At 37.5% G+C, this 27,696-nt stretch overlaps 2 protein-coding genes across 7 annotated transcripts in view; one reads left to right on the top strand and one right to left on the bottom strand.

The window, feature by feature from the left end:
• The window catches only part of LOC5569559 (sn1-specific diacylglycerol lipase alpha), a 343,791-nt gene that overhangs the window by 202,603 nt on the left and 113,492 nt on the right, over window positions 1-27,696 (bottom strand). The gene's annotated exons all lie outside the window — the stretch shown is intronic.
• On the top strand, window positions 3,788-4,913 carry LOC110675150 (ornithine decarboxylase antizyme-like). Its single transcript, XM_021839533.1, is given in 2 exon segments — window positions 3,788-4,037; window positions 4,039-4,913. Coding segments are annotated over 2 exon segments (768 nt in total). The 5' UTR covers window positions 3,788-3,809; the 3' UTR covers window positions 4,579-4,913.

Here is a 27,696-nt window from a genome sequence, read left to right as displayed (position 1 = left end):
AAACCGATTTTAGGTAGCTAAAAATGATATTTAGATCGAAAATAAAAATTTGGGTATTGGAGGGTTAAATCAAATGTTATTTCACCTTTTCAATTTTCAATAATCCAAATAAAAATTGAACTGCATGTTAAAAAGTTGTACAAAAAATAAATAAAAATGATATCTTCTTAAAAAATATATGAAATGTGGGTATGAAAACGACGTTTGAAACATAAATTTAATGTTGTTAATAATGTTTAAAGTGAGGATCAATCGAAGCCATACCTCTAATTTCCAGGAGCACAAAACTGGACATCAAGATATCCGTTTAAGCTGAAAACATGTTCGATTGATCACTCGCTGGTGGAACCAATCGATCAAATATTCAAATTCAATTTATGTCTGATTTTCCGGAAAATTTCTAGCTTTACTTCGATGCATCTTCACCTTAAAAGTGGAATATTCCCTTATAAAACACAGAAGCTTTACGTTTATATATTTTGCATTTCATCCTTTATATGTGAGACTAAATTCTAGGCTTAATATCAAGATATTATTCAAAGCTCAATATTAAAATTTTTATTTGTTCTGTGATTTAAAATATCTCTCTTATTCTGTCAAATCAGCCTGAGAAAGCAAGCTAGCCATCATATAGAAATTCTGTTTTCAGTGATACTTCTTACCTCTAAGTTATTGTGATGTTGTTCTTGTAATAATACTTAAAACAATGAAATTCAAAAGAATTCAAAATAGCTTAAATTTATAAATAATTAAAATGTTTAACTTCCGCTTTTTTCATACTGGTGCGCCGCGCCATTCCCAAAAAATTGCCAAGGGCGCCACGAACATAAAAAGTTTGGGAACCTCTGTACTAGTACTCGACGAGCTTTCTGAAGTATCTTCGCTTGTATCTTCTGAGCTACTAGTAGTTTGTGAGCTACTAGTTGTACCACTGCTTGTCGAAATTGAGGAAAAGCTCACCTTTCGATGGCGCTTTTTGTTAGACTTTGTGGATAATGATCTCCTGTTACTTTTCTCCTTTTTCCCCTCCTTCTTTTTTCTCCTTCCCTTGCTTTCTACTGATTTATTTTTCCGAAATACCTCAACCGGACTTTCAGAACTACTCTCTTCAAACGATTGCTGTTCAGCGATCGTTATATCTTCTTCTTTACTCGATTTTAATACTTGGTCATTTTTGCCATTCGGTTCAAATGACCCCTTTCCCGTATCTACCTTCTCAGGGTTTATTTCTGACTCTCTATCAATTCTCTCCTGATTAAACTTTATCTGATCATTTAGGTTGATAAGAAGCTTTTCTAATCTTTTTTTCCGCTCTATATTCTCCTCAGCTTCTTTCATACGTTTCTCTTCTAAAGCGATTTCTCTTTCTCTCATTTCTTTCTGTTGCTTCGTAGTGTGTAACACAAAATTTTTGAAATGTTGGATTACATCTTTTAAGCTTTCCTGCTTTCCTTCCTCATATCCTGTTAACACCCCCAAAATTTCATCACATCGAATCATTGATGCCTCTAGCTCCTGCTTTTTAGACTCAATTGACTTCTTCTTTACACCCCCACTTGCTCCCTCTTCCACGACCGGCTCTTCCAAGTCATTACCTGTAGCTGTTACATTTAAAACTTCTATTTCGCTTCTGACTTCCTCTAGAACTTGATCAATTTCTGATTCTAAACGTTTGGGTTCGGGTTGGGCTTCTCAAAACGTTCGTGCAAAGCACTATTGGGTCCTGATTCACTTATCACGTATTTTACGGCGTAATTCTGGATATTTTGTACCACTGGTGGTATTTCCTTAAAGTTTAACTTTAGCTTTTTTAACAGCTTTAGCTGAAATTAAACGTCTTATAGCTTTGGCGGTCACTACAAGAAAGAGACCGAGCCAGTTTTCTATTTCCCCCAGTAGCCTACCCTTTCCGTACCAAATTCCCTTTTTCATCTCTTTTTCTCACAGTCCTTTCGTCAACTCGCGACAACTCCTCGAAAGTTTCCCCTGCAGCAGTTTTTAGTGTGTTGTGTGCAATGTTCTAAATGTATTTTACAAATTTTGTTCTGTTAAACAATCATGATTTCTTTTTAATAAGTTTACTTATTTCTCCTAACATATTCAGTGTGCATGCTTATTGTAGAGGGAGCTGCAGATACGTGCAGAGGAAGAAGAAGAAGAATTGGCTTGGCAAGCGGAGATGCTTCGGAAGAAGACGGAGCAGATCGAGCGTATGAAGGCGAACCAGGAGTCGTTCGAGGAGCGGTTGGCATCCATGGACAAGGAGTTATCAGGATTGTCGAACCTTAAGGTGCCAAAGCCGGCGTCGAAAATAGATACGGGCGTTTTACGAGTGGAGCCTTCCAGCAAAATCAACCGAAACGCGTTGAAGCTGATGAAGGGGAACCTCCAGAAGTTCGTAGAAGACGACGAAAGCACCGACGAGGAAGACGATGACGACGAGTACTCCAAAAATTCGGATCTGCGAAGCCAGAGTTCCGATTCGTCCATGGAGAGGAAGGTCAGCAACAACGCTTCGCGAGTTAGCAGGAAGAAGGTCGACAGTGTGAGCCAAGACGGGCTGGGTCAACAGCAGACCGGACCGACGAAGGCACAGCTGGCTGCACGAAGGGGACTTACCTATAAGCTTCCCAAATTCTCGGGCAATCCAGCACAGTGGCCCTTGTTCTACGCGGCCTACAAAGCGTCCAACGATGCCTGTGGCTACATGAACCACGAGAACCTGATGCGACTGCAGGAAGCGCTGGAAGGAGATGCACTCGAGCTGGTATCTGGCCAGCTTCTTCTTCCCGAAACCATCCCAAGGGTTATCGAGAAGTTGCGTCGCCATTACGGCCGTCCAGAGCAGCTGTTGGAAAGTCTGCTGGACAAGGTCAACCGCCTGGATCCTCCGCAACCGGATAATTTAAAGAGCTTCATTCCATTTGGAAACACGGTGGAGCAGCTCTGCTGTCACTTGGAGGCCGCTGATCTACGGCAACATCTCGTCAACCCGCTGCTAATTAAGTCGCTGGTCGCCAAGCTGCCAGATCGTGAGAAGCGCGAGTGGGTTCACTACCGTAAAGGTCGCGGAGAAACAACGCTGCGGACGCTGACGGACTTCCTCATGGAAATAGTGGAAGATGCCTGCGAAGCCAACGTTGACGTAGAGTTCAAGCCACCCACAAGAAGTTCGCAATCCGGAAGAAGTATGCCAATGGCGAGAGGTGGACTTTATTGCCACAGTGCAATCAGCAGTTCACCCGCTAACACCGGTGAAAAAATCTTGAAACCATGCAACCAATGTCGGAGGACGGAACATCGGTTGCGGCACTGCAGTGAATTCAAGAAGATGCGGTATGCTGATCGGCTAAGGCTGGTGAAACGCGAGAAGCTGTGCCACGTGTGTCTCAACGAACACGGTGGCCAGTGTAAATTCAAAATCCGGTGCAATATCGGTGAATGCAGGGAATTCCACAATCCGCTAATGCATCCTGTTGGCAATGTGGTCGGGCTCAGTGCACACATCCGGACCAACTGCACGGTCCTCTTCCGGATTGTTCCAGTTCAGCTACACTGTGGTGAAAAATCGGCTACTGTACTAGCTTTCCTGGACGAAGGTGCGTCCGTCACGCTGGTGGAGAAAGGGCTCGCCGATCGCCTGGGAACGCGTCCAGGAAATACTGGAGGGCACAACAAAACGTGTAGGCGACCACTCCGAGACCAGATTGTTGCGAAGTGTCGAAGAGGAAAGGCCGGCGGTGCCGAAAAATTGCAATCGCGAGTGGCAAAAGCCGGTGAGGTCTGTCAGTGTCATTTAAAAAGTGGTTATGAACATACCTCCCCGAGGATACAGCAGTTCAAGAATTAAACGTAAAGAAAACGAGCAACCATTACGTACCAAAATGCCGTCGTTAAGTTTTAACATGCGTGAGCCAATTAGTAGTAGTAATCGTGCCACCAAGCGCACGATTTCTTCTTCCTCTTCCTCCTCCTCTTCGTCGGCAGGCTTCGACTCCTACTGTGTTTCGTTGGCTGTAGGACCGCTGTGGTGGTCCTGATGTCCCACAATCCCGAACGGACCACGATAGGGCGTCTCCCTTGAAAGAATACAATCGCAAGACATCTATCGATTCGACAACCACCGCTTCGTCTGAGTTTACCGATTATGACGATACCGAGTCGACCGTAGAGTTCATGAACCAACATGAAGCCGCCGTCATCCAGGAAGTGCTGAACCAGCCCACGCCAACGCAAATCTCGCTGAAGCTGTTCGTCACTCCGCAGAAGTACAGCGTCTGGGAAACGGTCTTCAACCCGTTGGACAACATCCTTTATGTGAACCTGCCGTCGACCATGACGCACGAGGCATCGAAGCATTCGTTCATCTCTCTGCTGGAATTCGCCGAAGAGAAGCTCGAGTGTGACGCCGTAGTCCTTTGCATCCGCAAGGACCGCCTCGATCGTCCAAATCTGGTGCGTACATTCTCATTTGTCGGTTTCCAACCTGTCAGCCCCAAGTCACCATTGGCGCCACCTCACATTGAAGAGCAGCAGAAGAACGACTATCTCTTCATGATCTACAACATCGAGGAGTGAACCAACTCATCAGTGAAACTCAGACCAAGCCTGGTGGGTGTGTATTGATCAAAATCAAATCTTCGCCGATTGCCGCCCTTCGAACATTTATATCCATCATTAGAGGGAGCGTTCATAACATCGAACGGACCGAAGTAAGAACCTATTGAGCTGCTGAGCTTCGATTGGTGGCAGGTCGTCGCATACCAAATCAGTGCGCTTGGTGGGTTCGTTTTGATCAATACGCATTAGACCGGAATACACGTAATTACATTAACAACAACAGAAAAAAAAAAACTAGAACATACACCCATAAAGTTAAAGAAAACAGAAAACATCTCTCTTTTCGAAAGATTACAATACCAACATCATCACACAGTGGAAAAGGAAGTACAAGGAAACCACTTCTTTTTTAAGAATGTTCCCGAAGGGAAACCAAATTTTTCGGCAGCGGCTGATTGGTTTTCAGCAACGCTTAAAACTGAAATTTATTTAGTGTAGAACTAGCCCTCGTGCGTTAAAATACACTCAAATAAAGATTTAAAAAAAAAAAAAAATGAAATTTATTTCATTTTATTATAATTATTCATCTTATAAGACTAAAATGTTACTCACAAGAAGTGGTTTCCTTGTACTTCCTTTTCCACTGTGTGATGATGTTGGGTACCGCTACCCTAACTGAACTACTTCTCTGCGGATGCCTTTCTAATGCATAAAAACTCTTATTAACACAATATTCTTCTCTATACTTTTCTACTTACAGTTTATCAGCGAATTTTCTAAACTTGATGGGGATAATCCTTCTCTTTTTCAGGTAATTTACCGGATATTGATTGCAATCACCACGGCTGCAGAGTAGGGCAATAGAATCGTGTCACAGATGTTGCAGAATCTAGTCTTCCTTGCTTAATAATCACTTAATATAAGGCCCTATGGAATAAACTAAATGCTCACTGTAATCACAACGATTTATTGCGATGGCGAAACTACTTTTTTCCAATATCCGACTGGTCAACTTCTACTACATAAACATATGTTTTTTTGTTTTGCTTTTTCCCTCTCTGTCTACACTACCACTTTACGGGAGCTGTCATGTTGTGTTTATGCTGCGCCGTTAGGACTGTTCAGGCAGTAGACCTGTTCAAGCGGCGTCGCAACAACTGTACTCGAGTCATTTCGCATTCGGGTTTGAAAATACGTTAGAAAGAAGGAGATTACAGTTTTGAAGAGTCGTGACATTTATTGTTCTAAACGGTCATGGTTTGCTTTGGATTTTGATGGTCGTGTAGAAAACTGTGAATGTCGAGGTGGTAAATGTTTGCTACAGTACATTTCCCATCCCTGCATGTCGGGTTCATAGGGGTAATATGCACTGCCGGGGCAAAACGCACCCTGAGGAAGGTCCCAAACGGACTGAAACGTTGGACAAAATAAAATAACAGTTTTTAATTTTGTCAAGACTGAAAAGCCAATATATCACCAACAAGGAACTACAGTCGAACTACCAACCATACTTGTTAATTTGGACCTGAAGGACCTGAAATTTACTTAGTTTTGCAGTGAATGATGCTGATATAAACCAATGCCAAACAATTCTGTCCCAAGACGGATTTCACATTGTGATATAATGTTTTGATACACCTTGATCGTTTATTAAAAATTATGCAATAAAAATTTCACTTTCCGTTGCCTATACTCGTTTTATTCATTTTTATTTCGGTCGCAATCAGTTTTGTTTCGTCCCCACAACTAACGGTCCTCTGTGATATAGTCAGTGGCCAAAATATACTATTCGAACGTTAAAATAAATTGTTTAACTAGATTATTTATATCTTCAGAAATCTCTCTCCATGCCCACAGCATGATGAAATATGTTGATTTCCCTTAAAATTCTTTGCCCAATAAAAATATTAATCAGTGACTTAATTGGTTCTAAATAGCTTCTAGTCCGGAGATAAAACTTCCATCCAGGCTGAAGTTAGAGGTCCCAATAGGGTAAAAGTATATTTGTAGAAGACCAATAATGGTGTTTAGTGATGGATTTACCGAGATTAGTCCTCGAAAGTGTCTAAGGTAAACGAGAAATGATGATAACGATATTCTCCAACTTTACAATGCAGCCCAGTTGTTACTAGTCAGTCACTTACCCAAAGCACGAGGTTCATTTACTAAGCTGAAGCTAAGTTTGATTTCCTGGAAATGGCACCATCCAACTTGCCCTCCAGTTGCCTTTTCGTGGGTGTGATTGTGTATGTTACAAGCGAGCGTTGTTATAACGTAGTGCACTGAATAATCCCGTGGAAAAACTTTCACGCTAAAGTTTCGTTTGTGCTGAAGATTTTGTACTGTTATGCGGGATGCCGCCGCCGTCCGGTTGTCGGAAATGGAAAACGAGCGGAAAGTTTTCCCCGAAACTCCACACGGTTCATTAAAAGCTGAATGTGTTCCAAAGGCTATAAACAACACTCTCTGCAGTGGGTGGGAACCGTTCGATGAAGGGAAATTGATCTTTACCCAAGGACTTCTTCTCCTTAGCATTACGTCCTCCCTGGGACAGAGACTGCTTCTCAGCTTGTGCACTTATACAGTTATTAACTGAGAGCTTTTTTTCATGATTCCATAAAAACTACACTCTCAAAGTGCCCTCGGTTCACGGTGGGTATAGATTGCGAACGACCAGGAAGGTGAATGATATCCGAGATGTGCCGCAAGCCTTCCTAAATAACGAATGAATGCCATACCGGCGAGTTGACTTGGAAACAACTTTTTCAGTCCTGGCGTAACTTTTCAACCGGGTCTAAGTTGCAGGTTTCCCTTGAATCACATAATTAATTGCTGGTTTGCCTCATAGAAAAGTTTCCTCAATTCGCCGATAAATGGACTGAGAATCAATATTCATATGGGCAGAACATAAGACCTTTTACAAATAGATACCAAAATTGTTAGGAACTCTTGGCGTTGCGAGGAGTTTTCTGTGGGAAAAAAAGTGCCGGGTTAGCACTTTTCCGAGATGTTCTTTGTTGGAACTGTGGTTAAAGGAAAGTGACTAGCTGTGAGTTGTTTTCGAGACCACACACAATTATCTAATTGACTACAAAAGCTGTCCAAAGTTAAGCTATAATCTTTCTTAGAAGTGTTTGTGTGAAGCTCTCCTAAAATCCATTATGTCATTATTAGTAGCATACATTCATATTCACGGTTTGAGTGTGTTTAGAATTTTAGGGCGTTTCATGCTCTTTTTAACCATTTTAAGCAAAACCATGCTGAAGGTGTCTGGGTTCGATTCCCGGTCGGTCCAGGATCTTTTCGTAATGGAAGTTTCCTTGACTTTCCTGGGCTAGAGTATCGTTGTACCTGCCACACGATATACGAATGCGAAAATGGCAACTTTGGCAAAGAAAGCTCTGAGGTAAAAACTGTGGAAGTGATTATAAGAACACTACGCTGAGAAGCAGGCTTTGTGAAGATGTAATGCCAAGAAGAAGAAGAAGAAGAACACTCTTAATTTTCTTCACATTCAATCCCTGATCAGCCCTCTTATTGCTAATCAGGGTAATTAATCTACGGTCAGGATATTTCAAGCCTTTGATTTCAACAGCAACGCTCACGTCGTTCACTCAAAGCAGCACAAAATGCATTTTGGTCATCATCGGCTATCGAATGGGAAACAAATCCCTTTATAGGACTTTATCGCCATTATCGCACGATCCGTAATGTCACATCTGTGCATTGGCATAATCGATTTAGGCCGTCTATCTAAACTGGTCTCTCGAGTGTCCAACAGTATGACCACCATCATTGCATTTGTAGCAAGAATGTATCCATGGCATAAAACAACAACTGCAACCGCTTGGCGTTGACGCCTTCGGTCGTAAGTTAAAGTACATTAGTGCACTCCAATGTTTGGCCATTAATGTTACAATAATCGTAACAAAGCTATTTGTTCCACGACATAATCTGCAGTGCTCTTAGAAGTAATAACAAATGTTTGACTAGAACCAATCGGAGGATATCCCAGTTTTCTGAAACATCTCAATATCCCACTGAGAATTTACGAACAATGGAATTACCTAGCATTTCGGTCATATTGCATCGGCAGTAAATTCGACAAATGATAACAACTGATTTTCATCATTGCAACGTCTACATCCCACTCTCCTTGGGTTCATCATTAAAAAGGGCCATATAATCCAACTGTTGCGAAATCATTTTCCATTTTCGCAAACGAGATAATTAAATTTTCCATCAGCGCTTCGCGTTGGTGTGGTAGATTCAATTTTCCCAATTTTGATTCGGTAAACAGAGCCAAAATCCGATCTCTATCCGACAATATAGGTACAGTCGGTGGCGCTAATTGCGCTGGAAAATACAAACCACACTACACAAATGGAATCATAACGTAGGTTGATGGCGATGGTAATAATCTTCGGTAGACAATGTAACAGCTGGAAAACGATGAGCCGATTCAATGTCTCTGGCTGATGGTTTCACTAATGAAAAGCAACAGAAGGAATGATGATTACCTCTTTGGATAGGGTTTACATCAAAATTAAATGTAAAATTAATTTGTATTTCTAGACCTGAGGGGTGCAGTTTGGAACATTTTGGTCATTCAATTTGAACACACATTTTTCTACTAGTGAGCGGTTCCACAGAAAAAGACGACTTTTTTTTCTCAAATTTAATTTTTGTATATTTTTGATTTCGATGAAATTTTGCACATGCTTTCTTTATGCCCAAAAATGCCTTTTTGCTTCATCGGTTCGCCATTTTGACTCTAGCCTTACTTTTGAAAAAGGGCGGAATAAAAAAAATCCTCAATAATTTTCAAAAAAATATAACTTAGAAACGGTTTGTCCGATCAGTTTGGTGTCTTCCGCAAAGTTTTAGGTTATTGTTGGAACTATCTGGAAAAAAATATACACTGTAAAAAAATGTTGTATTTTTTTATATTTCGAAAATAAAGCTTAAAAATCAATTTTCTCAAAAATCGTATTTTTGATTTTTTTATTTTTTTTATATGTTAAAGAAGACAAAAAATGAAGTCTTTTGCACAGTGGGTCAAGATGGAGAAAACATGGACAAACAAGATATGATATTTAAAAAAGGGTGAATTTTTGAAAATGGTCATAATAAACTTTTTAAATGTTTTTAAACTCGATTTTATGAAAGTACGCAAAATTTACAACAAAAAAGGTTTACGGAAAAATCAGGGTTACTTTTACCGTTTTTAAGATACAGCGATTTTAATACAAAATTATGATATAATTTTCAATTTTCGGTTATTTTCGGATGTTTTTCGAGGCTCATAAGCCTAGAAATTTGTTCATTGTCTGAAAGGGCAGACAATTTTTGACTAAAATGTTTGAAAAAATATTGATTTGGTAATTTTTCATGGAATGAGGCGAAATGAAAAATGTGCCCTGTAAAAATGATTTACCGTTTTGACTCATATTCCGAACACTTAAGGCCGACAGTGACTTCAAATGGCATAAATTGGCTGATATTTGTGAAAATTTTAATTTCTTCGCAAAGTATAACTAATAATAATGATTCTTCTTCTTTCTGGCGTTACATCCCTACTGGGACAGAGCCTGCTACTCAGCTTAGTGTTCTTATGAGCACTTCCACAGTTATTAACTGAGAGCTTACTTTGCCAATGACCATTTTTGCATGTGTATATCGTGTGGCAGGTACGAAGATACTCTATGCCCTGGGAAGTCGAGAAAATTTCCAACCCGAAAAGATCCTCGACCGGTGGGATTCGAACCCACGACCCTCAGCTTGGTCTTGCTGAATAGCTGCGCGTTTACCGCTACGGCTATCTGGGCCCCTAATGATAATAATGTTGATTTAATTAGTTTTAGTATTGTTTTTACGTAAAAGTATGGAACAACATTTTGATTCAAATGCCGAACACTGTGTTCATTCTGTCTCATATTCCGAATACCTTGATTCAAATTCCGAACAGCCCGAATAAATCGTATTCAAATGAATAATTTCGCAAATAAATTTATCTTAGTAGAACAGGTCTCAAACTAGAGAATCATCGCTACTGCTGCGGTATAAATTATATTGGAGGCGTTTGAATTGAATTGCAATTGACTGCCATTTCCATGTTATTTGGTGACATATTTCAGCGAAACATTTCAACCAAATCACCATACAAAACCCGAGTGTTCGGAATATGAGTCTGTTCGGAATTTGAGACAAAACGGTATTTATTTTTTTAACGAAACTCAACTTTAACATTCAACATTGTGATATTTTAATATGTAATTATCAAGACAATATGGAACAAAATATTAAAAGTTAAAAAAATAACAAAATAACGAATATAAAGCAATCAATACGTGAAATGCATTTATATCGTTCCAAGATAATGAAATATTTCCATACGAAAACAAAAGCTTTATGAGTAGAGGAGTAACGTGTCCAGTTGTCTCACACAAATATACCTGATGTTTTCTTAAAGTACAGCACGTTGGTATATTTTTGTGGTCGGACAGAAACGTACCTAATAGTTGGTTCAAGTACCCATGTTGGTATAAAAAAGAGCTGATGCAGCAAAGACACAAGCAAGTGATAATCAAGTGAAAAATAAAAGATAGCTTAGAGCAATGAAGTATAAAATGAACACCATCAACAAAGGTTGTGTAAATGTGTTTTCAAAACAGTGTTCAAAAAGTTACCGACATCTCACGGAAAGTAATATTGCTAAATTAGTTGAACTAGGATTTGCAGATGAAAATCAGCTTAATAAACGATTTAAAACTTGCGATTCATGTCGTTTACAATTGGCCCAAAAACAGCATTATCAAGCAGTGATGACTTATCAAGTAGTGAAGAGGAAGATGTTTGCATGGAAGAGGAAACAATAGAAGCATCAGCATCAGCAACTTCAATACAGTCAACGGATTTCACTATGAATATTCCTAGTCAGGAATCATTGGAAGCAACGTCAGCAACTTCAATAGAATCAACGAACTCCAACTTGAATGTTTCTAGTAAGGAGACATTAGAAGCAACGTTAGCAACATCGATTAAGACAACGGATTCCAACGTCGCTGAATACATCCAAAAAGTGGATATCGATATTTTCAATGAGTCAATATTAACACACACAAATTTTCTTTTCTTATGCAACTACAACAGAGTATGAACATATCAAGGAGCAGCTTAATGAACAATATTCGAAAGCAATAACTATTCAGGGAACACAAAAATACCATTCATTTATTCCAGTTTCCGTAGATAAAATAGAAGTTATGCAATTTTCAAACTGTAATGATAGTAAAAAAATTGTAAACATTATGAAAAGGTAAGAAATCTGTATCAAAATAGGACGCTCCATCAATGTATAACAACATGAAATAATATGCTTTCAGAAAAAAAATATTCTTTATTTTATCAACTCGAAAAACATCCGAAAACAACCAAAAGTTGTGAATTTTAAGAAAATTTAATTTTAAAATCGCTGTATCTCGGAAACGGTAGCAATTAGCAAAATTTTCTCATATACCTTTTTTGTTGCAAATTTTGCGTACTTTCATAAAATTGGGCCGAAAAGCATTCAAAAAGTTTATTTAGACCATATTGAAAAATCAACCTTTTTTTTAGAAAAGCATAACTTTTTTGTCCATGATTTCTTCATCTTGACCCACTGTGCAAAAGACTCCTTTTTGGTCTTCTTTAAGGTGAAGATGAATCAAAGCCAAAGTTCAAATTTTTAAGAGCACGGATCTGGAGAACCAAACATCCGTTTGAGCTGAAAACCTAATCGATTGGTCACCACCAGATAGTGACCAATCCATTAAGTTTTCAGCTCTAACGGATGTTTGGTTCTCCAGATCCGTGCTTTTGAAAATTTGAACTTTGGCTTCGATTTATCTTTACCTTAAAATATGAAATAAAATAAAAATAAACGATTTTTGAGAAAATGGATTTTTAAGCTTTATTTTTGAAATAAAGCTACAATTTTTTTTTACAGTGTATATTTTTTTCAGATAGTTCCAACAATAACCTGAAACTTTGCGGAAGACACCAAACCAATCAGACAAATAGTTTCTGAGTTTTAATTTTTTGAAAATTGTTAAGGCTTTTTTTCTTAGGCCCTTCCCAAAAGTAACGCTATGGTAAAAATGGCGAACCGATGATGCAAATAGGCATTTTTGGGTATAAAGAAAGCATATGCCAAATTTCAGCCAAATTAAAAAATACAAAAGTAAACCGACATTCGAATTCAAATGGAACCGCTCTAGTGCTTACCGTTGTTTGTTAATTTTTCTCGCGGGAAACCATTTTCAAGATGCACACTTCACACAAAGCTTCTTCAGTTTGATGCACGCAATAAGTCAAATAAATCAGTAAAATCAGATACCTTATGACCATATTTTAGTTAAAAATATAGTTCACAAAAGTTCTGAAAAACTTACGCATAAAATAAGACCAAGATTTTTTAGCGTGACGAAATAATGGCCGCACATTCCTAGGCATACTCGGATCATATTTATGAAAATTTTAGCTTGACAGCAGCCTGGCTGCTTGTGTAGGGGAAGAAGGGGTAAGAGCGCCCGCCGTGGTAAGACGGACCACCTTCAGTTTGGCATGAAAATGGAGGTTTTCTTAAAAGTTCACCAAGCACTTTCCATAAACACAAGATTTTTGACATTCTGAACCACAAATATCAAAAACAAAGTTTTTGCTCGTCAATATTGAATTTGATCTAAAAAAACAGATGCTAACTTAAGCATTTCGGAAGGTTTTTTTTTTGTAAAAACAACACATTACCCGTCCATCAACAGAAATGTGAAATATGCTTCAGTGAAGTGAAATATGAATTGCAAATATTTAGCTTAGTATCACAAGATAATCGCGGATCTTATGATGGAAACTTTGTTGGATACAGTCACAAAAAAGATCAATTTCCCCATGCCAGTGATAAAGAAATATGTTGATGACCTGATGCTGGCGGTCCCGAAAGGCGAAATCGAAACCGTGAGGGACACGTTCAACAATTACCACGAGAAAATACAATTCACAGTGGAAGTAGAAAATGAGGGACGGCTACCATATCTGGACTTAATGTTGGTCAGAAAACCAGACCAGTCAATTAAAACAGAATGGTATGCTATACCGATTGCATCAGGCAGATTCTTGAACTATCGATCAGCGCATAGTATGACACTCAAGATAAATGTCGCCAAGAATCTGATCAAAAGGGTCACCACATTTTCTACTAACGTAGACGATGCCACAACGAAGAAAATCATCCACAACCAACTACGACAAAACGACTATCCCAGATCACTGATCAATCGCCTCATCAACCAAAGCCAAGTAAATCAACCCACCGTAACTCCACCCACGAATGACGAAAAACAATACCGATCGATCGTCAACATAGGTCCTCTTACCAGGACAATCTAACGGACACTTAAAACCGATTATCCGGAAATCGTAATCTGTCCGAAACAACGAAAAACTGTCAAGTCGATCATACCACACTCAGGCAAATGAACTATCGATAAACATAGGAACCCCTTATGAAAATTTGCCACAAGAAATCGGGTTGAAATTCATAAATTTGCCTTATGAAACCAGAATTTGAAAACAAAAAACGTTTACGCGGCAACCTGGAATCGAACCAAGAACCTTGCGATCGATAGGCCCGAGCGTACACCACGCGCCTATCGACGCCTTGATGATGAGTGATGCTAAAACGATACATAAAGCATTCGTATTGTCGTATTATTTATTTCCACCTTTTTTTTTTTTTTTAAGGCACTCCGTGCTCGTGGCCACTACTGTGCCGGAATCAGTTTATCTATATCTTCCTTACCGATACAGTTCTATTTTTAACTAATCTATATTTACATCTGCTTTCACTCTCTTCTGCTCTTTTTGCTCTCACACCGAGCAGGTAGGAGAGTGCTCTGCTGTTGGTCCAATCGATTTCCATAAGCCATGGTCCATTACTCTTGCGGTGGTTCGTTTTTGCCGTGTTCCTGAGTCGTTTGAGGCTAGCTGCCTGCGAAGTGGGTCAGTTTGTCTCAGTCACCATCTGATACTGACGGAGGATGGATGTGCCCCCCTAAGCACGGTCCTCCGTGCGGCGTCTTCTGGTGGCTGGACGGGTTATTTTTGGAAGGGGCTGGGAATTGAATCCATGATCTTCCGCTTATGTAGCGAAAGCGTAACCTCGTGGCTACGGACCCCCCTATTCGTTCCACCTTTCATAAGGCAAAAATTCGATAGTTCAGTTCGCTGCGTGCAGGAGTGAAGGACAAGGTAGAGATCAACCAACGATCAAACGTGATATATAAAATACCATGCGGAAACTGTGAAGCAAGCTATGTAAGTATGACATAATGCCGACTGAAAGATCGGGTGTCCGGCCACCGATCGACTATCAACAAAGTTAGAGAATTGCGAGAAGCAGGGAAGGACGCGACGGACTACGAGATGGAAAGGCTACGGGAGAGAACAGCACTACTGGATCATTGCATCACCAACAACCACCAATTTCTACTAGACAGGGTACAAGTATTGGATTCCACTAGCAAGAAACAAAATTTAGCCATATTAGAGTCATGCCACATCTTGAACACACCACACACTGTCAACAAGCGTACAGATACCGATAACTTGAGCGGCACGTACGCTGGTGTGTTACACACTACCAAAACGATACAACACACAACACGTAGAACAACAGAAAGAGATAACACACAATAGTATTATACCATGCCCACACAGTTACGGATCACCCACAGTGACGGATCACTTTGGCGTTCAACATCGGATAACTCGCTCAAAACGTAAACGTTGACCTAAAACATATTTTTCCCATGTTATACTATTTGTCTTTTACCATTAGTAATGTTAAGCACAACATTCAACCGCTAAATAACGGTGTATTTGACAAATGTTTAGTTGATACCACACAGCTATCATTATATGGTCGTGTTCTGTAAGAAGAGCCGTCAGCATTCATAAGCCCCCACAGGTGGTAATATTCAAATGTTATAGCATAAAACATGCTCGTTCGTTTCGATTTAGTATGAATTCATCTTTGGAAAACATTTTTCTCGATTGTTGATTCTAAATACCGAATATTAGCACTTCTAACTAGTGATCCATAATATGGACCGGGAAATGATTGTTTACCACGGTTATGGATCACTTCCAAATAATGTAGATTTCTGCAATTTTAAGCATTGTATTCGACATTTTCAGACAATAGCACTAAGGATAAAACTAATAAAACAACAAGGTTTGATAATTTCATTTTTAGCAGACAAAAATGGGTGGAAAACTTGGTGTGGAGCGAAAACAGTACATGTCTTACTTACTATTGCAATTTTAGGGAAAACTTTCCGTTTTACGGTGCAACGAAAAGCTACCGCAGCTGTCACATCACTGATTTGCACTGGTGAATCATCAGTAGGCTTCAATGATACCTTGGATACCGTCTTGATGATCGTTGTTTGTTGTTATTTTTCATAGCGTTTTCTCATTTAAGCAAACCGGAAAATTTTCTTAACAACCGTAATACAATGCAGTATCACAACAAAAATGGCATTTTACCCTTGTTTCCAGCTCTAACACTGCTATTTTTTGCAGTAATATGTGACATATTGATAACTTTCGCCAAATCATGGAATACAAATGCAATGAGTTAAAAATATCGATTTTCCGCACTGATCCGTAATATGAAAATTGATCCATAATATGGTTTTCAGAAACCGATACAATTTTTATTTTTTATGCAATCCTATGTAAATATTGCACTCAAAATAGTTTACTAACCGAAGTTCCAATTTGAAACGATTCAATTCGTGCTTTTAAATTACATTTTTACGTTTTCCATGTCGTTTTATTGAATTTTATAGGTTGGACTCCACACTATTGAGTGATTCCAAGCAACAGCACCAAAATTTGGTAATTTTTTTAATTCATTTTTTTTCTATTGAGCTGAAACTTTGCACAGTTTTCCAGTTCCATCTAAATCGTCATTTTCCGATATCAAATCTTCAAGTTGAGTCACGACTAACTTTTCAAAAGGGTGTATGTGAAAATGGTTCAAAAATATTCAAAAAGCTGCACAGCAAAAACGGTTCGTTCGATTGTTAGACAACTAAAGAAACAAAGTTAGACAACTAAATAAAGATTCAAAAAAAAAAAAATAAACACAGTAAAAAAAATTTTTTTTTTGCATTAAAAAACATAATTTTTGACACAAAAACTCAAATATCAAACCCTATCGGAATACCAACGTCATTTTTTGAGGGAAAACGGTCCATTATATTAGCTATCTACCATACAAATTTGGTGATGGTAAACCAATAAACAAAAAAGTTATGACATTTAAAACATGTCACAATTTTCACATTTAGTAGAAAAAAAAATTTTTTTTCGGTGTAAATTATTACGGGAACCGCAGTTTGTTGCTGATTTTATTGTTAAGGGCCTTGCGTGAATTAAACAAGTCGTTTTCATGTATTCATTAGTATTATGTATATTATATGTATAAATATTATATGTATATGTATATATGTATAAATTAAAATGAATTAACAGATTACACGAAAATAATTTTTTTTTACCAGGATATTTTTTTAGAGTATGATTGATGAGTTTCTAAATGTTATATATAAACTTTAAAAGTTTTGGATTTGGGTATGCGTTATGAGATCATGAAAACATTTTATTACAACTTATTTATTTATTTATTGTTATTCAATTTTTTTACAATATCGAACACTTTTGCATCATTATCAGTACAGTTCGAGTATAGTTTTGCTTTAATTTTATTTTCTGACAATGGAATGAAACAGTGAAATTTTTGGGTTCCTTGGATCGTTTTCGCGTTATTATATTGCTCGCTGAGCTCTGATGCCGTTAATTCGTACTCTTCAGTAGTAGTAAAACAAAATGATAATTTTGTTAAATCTTCTTCTTTTCTGCGATTCGCCCATTCAAATAGTTCTTTAGCAGTTTTAATTGGATGCTCACGTTCTTTGGCTAAACTTGCTCTTGTGGCCATGCGCTTTATGGTTCCTCCAATAGCATCACAAGGACCTTTGCCATGTGACGTAGCAAAGAAATGCCATTCTGCATCAATTCCGTACTTTGATTTAAATTGACATAGGCTCGAAAAATTCTTACGGTTTTTGTACTGCGATGCTGCTCCATCAGACATGAAATATATCTTTCTGATTTCTTTATCCTTATCAACGCGTAAAAAGTTAATCATTTTGGCAATGAACAAATTTACAGATACTGAGTCGTGTCTTAAATCTTCGGAAATTACAATAAAACTAAAATGTTCAATTTGCGTACTTCCATTGAAATAAATAACGAATGGATGAATTGTAGCTTGTTGTACGTTCCAGTGATGGGACTGCACTTCGTCTTGCAATACAAAGCTATAGTTTTCAGAAAAATCACAAATGACTAAAAATTCACCATCTTGTAATGTATTTTTCCTATTTTTTAAAAAGCGGGATTGCTCTGTTTTAATAAAGTCGTGAGGAATTAAACTTTCTAATTTCAAGCAAAAAAATGACACAAACTCATCTACAGGTTTTACAATAGTTTCTAGGTCACACCTATCCGTGGTCACCCATTGCTTAAATGATAACTGATCAATATAATATTCTTCAAACTCAGCGAATAAAGTATTTTCCAATGATGAAGAATCTGGACAATCCGAACAAGATCGTAGATAGCAATTTGATGTTGTATTTTCACACAAAAGACTACCAGTTAACATTTTAATATCCTTTGATAAATTGATTCTTTTCAAACTATGTAAGATTAGGTTAATATTTTCGTGTGTTGTGCACACACAAACATTATGTGTTCCTGAATTGGATAGAAGCTTGCATTGCCTTGGACGAAGGCTTGCAAATGAGGAAAAACCTACCTTAATATTTTCGTTAATTTCCTTGAAGCGTGTATACGCTTCTTTCAAAGTAGTCATCATTAATCGTTTTTGGATTGCTTGACGCTTTCCATCTTTTTTTACAGATACATAATCTTTTTGGCCAGGCATAGCTCTACTTACTTCATCGTCTTCAAAATATTGAATTATTTTTTCTTTTGTCTCATCTGTTAATGAAGTACTCGACCTAGCATTTTTGGTTGCAAGACAGTTATTTTTGAATTTTTTTGCCTCTTTTGCTGTATTTCTATTTCTATTTTTGAACTCATCAATGCACTATGGGCCAGGGACGCAATCTGGCGGGACATAATTAATAACTCGGTAACGAAACGTTTCCGGTATTTGGTGTCTTCAGCAAAGTTTTTTGTTACAACGAGGACCATCTACTGACATAATCGTATAGTTCGTAAATCGTCCGCATAAGTGGCGCCACAATCTAACTTTTTACTGTGACGTACTAGAGACTTGACATGTTCGGCAAAGTTGTTCATTTTGATAAAATAAACAACACTCTCGAAGACGTCAAAATTCCACAGCCTACTGTTTTCAAGTTATTGGCAAAATTAGAGAAAATTAGTGAAAAAACGATTTTTTCACCGAATTTGACATTTTTTCTAAGAATCATGTCATATAATATTTTTTGCTGATACATATATAACAAACGCAAGCTCTGGTGGAAAATTTTTAATAATACGACGCATAAAACTTAAGATATCATGAAAAAACTTGAAAAATAGAGCAATTTTTGAACCTTAATATCTCCAAAAGCGCAAAAAAAACGCAAGCTCAGATTTTCAGGCAACATAGAGCAATACTTGATGAAACGGATGTCAAAATTCCAGAGAGGTATATATTGGTGTTTTTGAGATATTTTGATTTTTTTACGGTTTTCTTTTCATTACGCGATTAATATTTTCGTGGCAAATATTTAAGTGTAATTTAAAATTAGCGGAAAAATATATTTTATTATTTCTTGAAATTATTATATCTGCTCACAGTATAAACTGTCTTTGGATTTCATCTCGAATTCGTTGTTACAATTTTCCGGAAGCTCAAAATTTAAGCAAATCCATTGATTAAACATATATGTAAGGTTAAACAACCTAACAGTTCTCAAAATCGAAGGAATCTCCAAATTGATACCTTTGATCTGTATTCTCTGTTTCGAAACATCCAAGGATCAACGCTCTTTCCGCTTTAAAACAAATCTACAAGCTCCGGACAAGAGATCGTGCGCTCTGAAATTTTAGTATTTAGAGATATCGACATGAATATGCTTTAAAATTTGATTTTCCGTGTTAAAAGTAACACAATCACAAAATAAATTACTCACCTCGAACCATGATGACAACAATTAACTGATACGTGATCAAGTTTATCATGGCATACTATAACATTTGAATTATTGAAGAAAAAAAATTATGTACCCAGTTTTAATCTACACTTTCATCTACATTACTCGATATCAACTCAAGGAACTGCTCTTAAACTGAATTTCATGGCTACTATGATGGCTTTTTTAAACAGTTTTTCGAAAGTTTTTGTTCCACGACTCGTTATTTCTTAAAGTCGATCGTCCCTTCAGATTCCTCATGGAAACTAACTGTATTGGAGTAATATAATCATTGTAAAAAAATGAAATATCTAAAATAACACCCAAATATACCTCTCTGGAATTTTGACGCCCGTTTCATCAAGTATTGCTCTATGCTGCCTGAAAATTTGAGCTTGCGATTTTTTGCGCTTTTGGAGATATTAATGTTAAAAAAATGCTCTATTTTTGAAGTTTTTCATAGTTTCTTAATTTTTGTGCGTCGTATTACTAAAAATTTTTCCACCAGAGCTTGCGTTTGTTAAATATTTATCAGCAAAAAATATTATATGACATGATTCTTAGGAAAAATGTCAAATTCGGTGAAAAAAAACGTTTTTTCACTAATTTTCTCTAGTTTTACCAATAACTCGAAAACAGTAGGCTGTGGAATTTTGACGTCTTCGAGAGAGTTGTTTATTTTATCAAAATGAACAACTTTGTCGAACATGCCAAGTCTCTAGAACGTCACAGTAAAAAGTTAGATTGTGGCGCCACAGGACGATTTACGAACTATCCGTTTATATCAGTAGATGGTCCTCGTTATTACAAAAAACTTTGCCGAAGACACCAAATACCGGAAACGCTTCGTTACCGAGTTATTAATTTTGTCCCGCCAGATTGCGTCCCTGGCCCATAGTGCAATGGCGTCTTGAATAGACCACGAGCTTGGCAGCATCGACAAAATCAATAATTTTTCTGTCCTTGTCGTGGCTAGATTCGAGAACCTTTTCTTCATATTCATAATTACCTCATCATAGTCTGTATTTTCCACATCCTCAGGTCCTAATTTGAAGAGGTTTCTTCGTACAGCTTCGTTGATTTCACGGTATTTTTTCTCGGGATAATTGACGTAACCCATCTTCGTCCATTTAATCGGAGTCACTTTTATTCCAGCTATCCCTTCGTTGAAGCGTTCGATGTTGACCTTCTGGATGCACTCATCTTCTGATTGATTTGTTGAAACAGATGTCGCTGATGGTACCGTGGCAAGACTATCTGCACTTGGTACTTCTGGTAACTCCTCAGTTGTTGTCGGTGCATCTAGTAATTCCTCAGTTGTTGTTGTTTTCGAACTTCCTGCAACCTGATCCACCGATGATGTACAGATTGCCCGTTTGTCAACGTTCAAACGGCAGGACGTACAAATGCGTAAATTTGTATTCAATGTAGACATTGGAGCATAACCAGCCGCTTTCAGTTCATCTATGGTGCTTTCGGTGAGATTTCGTAGCTCTTTCGAACACTTTTTTTCTGCAAACGGCCTGCAACAGTTGAGAAAGTGACTACTCATGTTGCTCGTTAGAATTTAATAAACAAAATCACTTTTAAGTTTTTACTGACTAGTTTGGTGTCGTTTGCTTGACTGAAGAAAAATTTTACAATTAAATCTTTTATAACCATAGTGGTAGTATATTTTTAGCTTTTTCGTGAGTATGTTCATGGTATGTACCTATCATGTTTTTGATGTTGTTGAAGTTACTCGCTTTCTCCCAAATATGATTAACAAAGTCTATTCTCTTCCAAGGCGGGTCTATACCCAGGTGTAATCAGATTTTAACTTTGTGGAGAAAATCAGCGCCGAGAAAACCGACCTGCTTTACGTATACTAGATCACCTGGGTATAGACCCGCCTTGTTCTCTACGAGGTAAACTTTTTGCAGGTAAACTAGTCGTATACCTGTATAGAAAACTTTTTTTGTAGCTTTTGTCTTCAATATTAGATTTCTTATAGGTTTCTTTTATCAAAAGGTTTCAACACTATTGAGAGAATTTTTCTTCAGTTACGCACAATAAAAAATATGACACTATCAAGACTTTAGATCACAACACTGGATCGCGTCTAACTTTCTAATAGATGCTATAATAGTTATGAATAATTAAATAAAATATCATGAAAACAACTTGTTAACCTCATGTGGTACCCTTAACAAAAAATTCAGCAACAAACTGCGGTCCTAAAAAAAATTAACAATGAAAAAAAAATATTTTTTTTCACTAAGTGTCAAATTTGTGAAATATTTGAAATGTCATAACTTTTTTGTTTATTGGCTTACCATCACCAAATTTTTATGGTAGATAGCTAATATAATGGACCGTTTTCCCTCAAAAAATTACGTTGGTATTCCGATAGGGTTTTGAGATTTGATGTTTTTTAATGCAAATAAAATATTTTTTACCGTGTGTATTTTTTTTGGAATCTTTATTTAGTTGTCTAACTTTGTTTCTTTAGTTGTCTAACAATCGAACGAACCGTTTTTGCTGTGCAGCTTTTTGAATATTTTTGAACCATTTTCACATACACCCTTTTGAAAAGTTAGTCGTGACTCAACTTGAAGATTTGATATCGGAAAATGACGATTTAGATGGAACTGAAAAACTGTGCAAAGTTTCAGATATTTTTGAAATGGTCGATCAGAATCGACTTGCATGCCTCCGTGGAATCCCTCTGCTGCCAATCGCGTGTCGAGTTGGCGTGAAATCCGTCTATATTATCTTCAAAAAATGGAATATGAACATAAATATGATAGAATATGATACAGAATAATGAAAACATAATCATTAAAAATACGTAATTGTTCATATAAAGTCAATTTTTTTGAGTCAGGATTTTGGGTCAAGATCTAGAGTCAGCATTTGAAGTTTAGATTTGATGTCAAGATTTGTAGTTTACATTTGGAGTTATGTTTTGTCATCGAGATATGGGTTCAACTTTTGGAGTCAGAATTTTAATTTGGACTCAAGATTTGGAGACAAGATTTTTACTTAGGATTTGAGGTCTGGATTTAAGCTGACGATATTGTAAGTCAGAATTTGAAGTAATGGTTTTAAGTTTCAATTGGGAGGCAAGGTTTGGAGACATGATTTGGAACCACGATTTGGAGCTTATATTTGAATTCAGGATTCGAAGCAAGGATTTGGAGTTGATGTCAAGATGTGGATTTAGGATTTGGAATCAAAAGTTAGAGTCATGATTTGGAGTCAAGATATTATCCTTACTTGCAGTCAGGATTGAAGTATGGATTTAGAGTTTGAATTTGGAGGCATAGTTCTGTATCCAGGATTTGGAGTCAAGATTTAATGTCTTGATTTGGAGTCAATCGTTTTACTCAGTATTTGCGGTATTAAAGTCAGGGTTTGAAGAAAAAAATGGGGTTTAAACTTAGAGGCATGACTTAGAGTCTAGATTTTTACTTAGGATTTGAGGTCTGGATTTGGGGTCAGGATTCGAAATAAGATTTTGGAGATTCAATTTGGAGGCATGGTCTGTTGCCAAGTATGGATTCAAGATTAGAAGCTAAGATCTGGAGTCAAGATTTGGAGCCAAGATATAGAGTCATGGGGTCAGCATTTGAAGTCAAGATCGGATATAAGGATATGGAGTTTGAATTTGGAAGCTTGATTTGATGTCAAGACCTGTATTCAGGATTTGGGCTCAAAATTTAAAGTAATGATTTGGAGTTAGAATTTTCACTCAAGATTTGAGGTCTGGATTTGGGATTAGGATTTAAAGTAAGGATATTAAGTTTCAAGATGTGGTCATGATGTTGATTCATGATTTGGAATCATGTTTTGGAGTCTGTCAGTCAATCAGTCATGCTGAATGTTTAATGATCCGTATTGGTTACCGTCAAGTTCACTCCAATTCCCTCCAAACTCGATTTAATTGCTCTCCAAACAACGATTTGTAAACCATTCGGAAAGCGATTTCCACGGTCCCGTGTGTGGGAATGTCGGGTATCACTCACTCATGATAATTGAAGTCAATTAATAGCGACACATGAATAAATTGTGCCGTCCAATTAGCGTCGGGGCAAGTTCCATTACTAATTTAACAGACCGGTCGATGCCATACTGCACAAGTCTCCCAAACCTGCAGAGGCAGCCAATGCAATGTTCATTCATCGTTCCACAACGCCACGAATGCCCCATTGACCCAGTCGTCAGTTGCATCTCTTTCTAGTGCCCGAAAGCCCTGCAGGCTTCACGTAATGAATAAGTTGTGAATCGAAAAGTTGATAAAGCTCCTCTCCGAGTCCGAGTCTCCATCATGATTCCTGGTCCTGGGTTGCACTTGGGCACGAGTGTCGACAAAAGGATCAACTTCATTCAGCTTTCAGCTTCTACCAGTCTTTGACCACATAGTCCCCCCGGGAGGAGGGGAGACCGCGACCCGATTTAATCCGCAGAAAGCAATCAAAAATTTAATTTAAATTTGGCTGCGGTCTGCCAAAAAAAAAAAATCCACTCAATGTAGCTTGGGTGCTCGATTTTCATTGGCGCTTGTAAAGCTGATTGTGTGTTGATATTTTGATTGCGTAAGGATCTTAGGCAAAACATGAATTTAAGATAAAACTTCAGTATCCACTTTTGACCAAACAATTGAGACAATTTATGTCTCTTCTTCGGACTTGCTTCAAGTGAATACTGAACTGTTCTCAAGCATAATAATAGTAGCATCATCTCGATATCCACATTTTCCTCGAACTCTGCTCTCACATGCTCGATTTTCGACGACAAGTGGAATACATTATAGCAAGCAATCTTATTAGACAGTTTTCTGTTACCCTCCTCAAACATGCGATAGATACTTATATTCGTGTCGGCACAATGCGAATGTGCTGAGCAAGGACAAACGCGCGAATTTCCATCACGCTGTCACTCTCGAAATGGAGTTTGAGTTGGATACGCATAATGTAAGAAAAGAGCCCCCCGCCGCCGGAGATGGATTTTTCCGCAAAAGAGGAAAATGCTTTTTGGGTGGGCTTTCCGGCTTCCTTCCTGGGCCACTCGAACGGCAAGAAACGCGCGTTTTGTGCAGCATATGTGCGTAAGAAAAGTTGCGATCACATTAGAAACCAGAACAGTTCATAACTTGAGGCATTTTTAGTTTCTGAACCCAGAGAAATTGCTACTTCGTCTGGGTTTTGAAAATTCTTTTGTCTTGAAGTAATATCTATAAGAATTCCGGAAACAATCTCTGACGGCGGACTGGGAGAAAACTGCAGTTAAATGTTTATCTCAGTTTCCCGAAGTTTTCACTGTGAAAAATCCTGTGAGATTATCTTGTAGAATGTATAAACAATTTTTTTGAAGGACTTAGAAAACTCTGGAGAAATTCTTTAAAATATCCAAAGTCGATTCTTTTGAAGAATTCCCGGAGAAGCTTATGAAATGTTTTTGAAAGAATCTTTGAGAATTTCCTAGAGAAATATATGAAGAAATTCCTGATGAAATACTTGAAAGAATTTGAAACCCAGAAAACATTCAATACATTTTCCTGCTAATACAACAGAGGAATGTTTGTGGATTTTGTTAGGGAGCGTGGAATATTTTTTTAAGTAGTTCGTAGTGTATTGGATGAAAGCATATCTGGAGAAATGCTAACAAAATATTTGTTGAATTTCAGAATAAATTGTTTGTAAAATGTTGAACGGTATAATTTATCGCTAAATACACTGCGGAACACGTTTTTGTCTCAAGTACCAAAATACCACTATTCACATAATTAAGGGTTACCGCTTTCAAAAATATCACAGCATGTCTAGTTTTCGAGATATTGGCTGTTGAAAATGCAAAATTTGACTATTTCAGCCAACTTGCGTGCAAGTTGTATGGAAATTTATTTGCTTAATTCACCACATGATTAAAACATCATTTTCATAATACTTTGATCCTCGAAACACCCAAAATGTCATTTCTGTTACGCTGTGTAATAGGGGAACTTACGTATTGTCGGTAGCCTAAGCATCTGAACTTTTAAGAGGGCAATTTTACGCAACAATAGAGCACAACTATTAGCAGCAGACACCTTAACTACACTTGAGCACTCTTCATTTGTTAATTATTATGCACAAAACCCTATTTTTTCTCTTAATCTTCTATTTTTCCTCACCAAAGTCACGAGGCACTTGTTCTTTTATCGGCAATGCAATTACTATTGTCGGCAACAAAAATGTTCACTTCGGTAATCCAAAACTGCGCAAAAACTAGTTTATGTATTGGTAACATTTCGTATTTGTTGACAAATCCTGAAATTGAACGTCACTCATTATGTTCTACTCGTTAAAAGGGCCAATGCAGAAAAATACAGACTACACTGAGAATAGAACTGCAGTTATAAATAGAATAGCAGAGAGTCAAATTAAATACACAACGCCACTAAATTTATGCAGACTAAGGCACCGTCCACAAATTACGTAACGCTCTAGGGGAAATGGGAGTAGACTCAAACACAAAATTTATTTTTTTCTTGCAAAGACCGTTGCGGAGGGGGGAATGGTCGAAAATTGTACATTTTAACTTTATGTCATAAATAGACGCTGCCTAATTTCGTCATAATTTATTTCATCGAATATTTTTTGTATTCAATCTCACTATGGCAGCATTTCGGCTGTAAAAATTGCCATGTCATGGTTTTGCAGCAAGTGCGAATCCAGCCTACAAGTTGCAGCGTGACGTCATGGTTAATTGATTCATAATATTGTGCTCTGCAAGAAAAATCCACGGAACACGATTATCGGATTACTTGAATTTCAGAGTTGCGTTTGAATGGGTTACATGCATGCCCCTATTCGCTACTCACACTACTGTTTATTTGGATGCGGCTTATTTTTCAAAACCTCTCAAAACCAACAATTCTTGTACTCTTATGAATTCGAATCATATTAGAAGAGAAACCTCAAAGTTTAAACCAAAAATATTGAGATTTAGAGGGGGGCAAGCGTCTTGAAGGTAAATTTTCAAATTATAAAAAATGGCCTTCAGTGAAGTCACCAAAACTTCGGTAATTTCTAACCAATTTTGAAACTTTCAGCACCATTATCTTAAAAACTAAATTTATGAAAACTTTGTAGAATATCAAATTTGTGTAAAATCCAAACTAGTTTCAATAAAAAGTAGTTTACTCCAAATGTTTCCTCATTTTACTAAAATAATATCTTTGTTTGACCATAACTTCATGAATACTCAACCGATTCCAAATCTTTTTGCATTGCTAACTTAATCAATTTTATACTTTTCATTCGACACATTTCACAAAAAAAAATGATTTGACCAAGTTATTAGCGTTAGCGTTAGCGTAGTTACGGTATACTTCGTAGATTGGATACTAGCAACATTCATGTTTCTTTTTAATAATCTCATCCTGACTACTTTCAAGAACAAGGCAGGGGAGTATACCTTGTTCAAATCATAAACAAGAATACTAAAAGCATGAATATCGCTATTCCCGGCCACGCCCATCTTTACCGTAACTTGGGATAGGGGAAGGAAATGTTGATGTAGCACTTACTTAATGAGAGGCCACCGACTCAGCGACACCCTCATAAGTGCTACGGAGTTGGAGGTTGGGGAAGGTATATTGTCAGGATTCGCCTAGAAAGCTGGCGATAGACCATAAACATTTGTTGTTTTAGCGTTTTCAAATTAATCTTTTGAATGCCGGCAATCAAAAGAGAAAACAATAGCTTATTTATAGTATAAATAGTATTTCGCGAAATGCTTGCCGATTGTGCAGTAATATTTTTGCTCAATAACCAGTAAAAAGCAAAAACGATCCCTCCAGGGTCATCGGATTGTATAAAATAACGATACGCGT

This window comes from Aedes aegypti, chromosome 1 (genome assembly GCF_002204515.2).
Source record: "Aedes aegypti strain LVP_AGWG chromosome 1, AaegL5.0 Primary Assembly, whole genome shotgun sequence".
Taxonomy (NCBI): Eukaryota; Metazoa; Arthropoda; class Insecta; order Diptera; family Culicidae; genus Aedes; species Aedes aegypti.
This window is presented reverse-complemented; position numbering and strand designations above follow the sequence as displayed.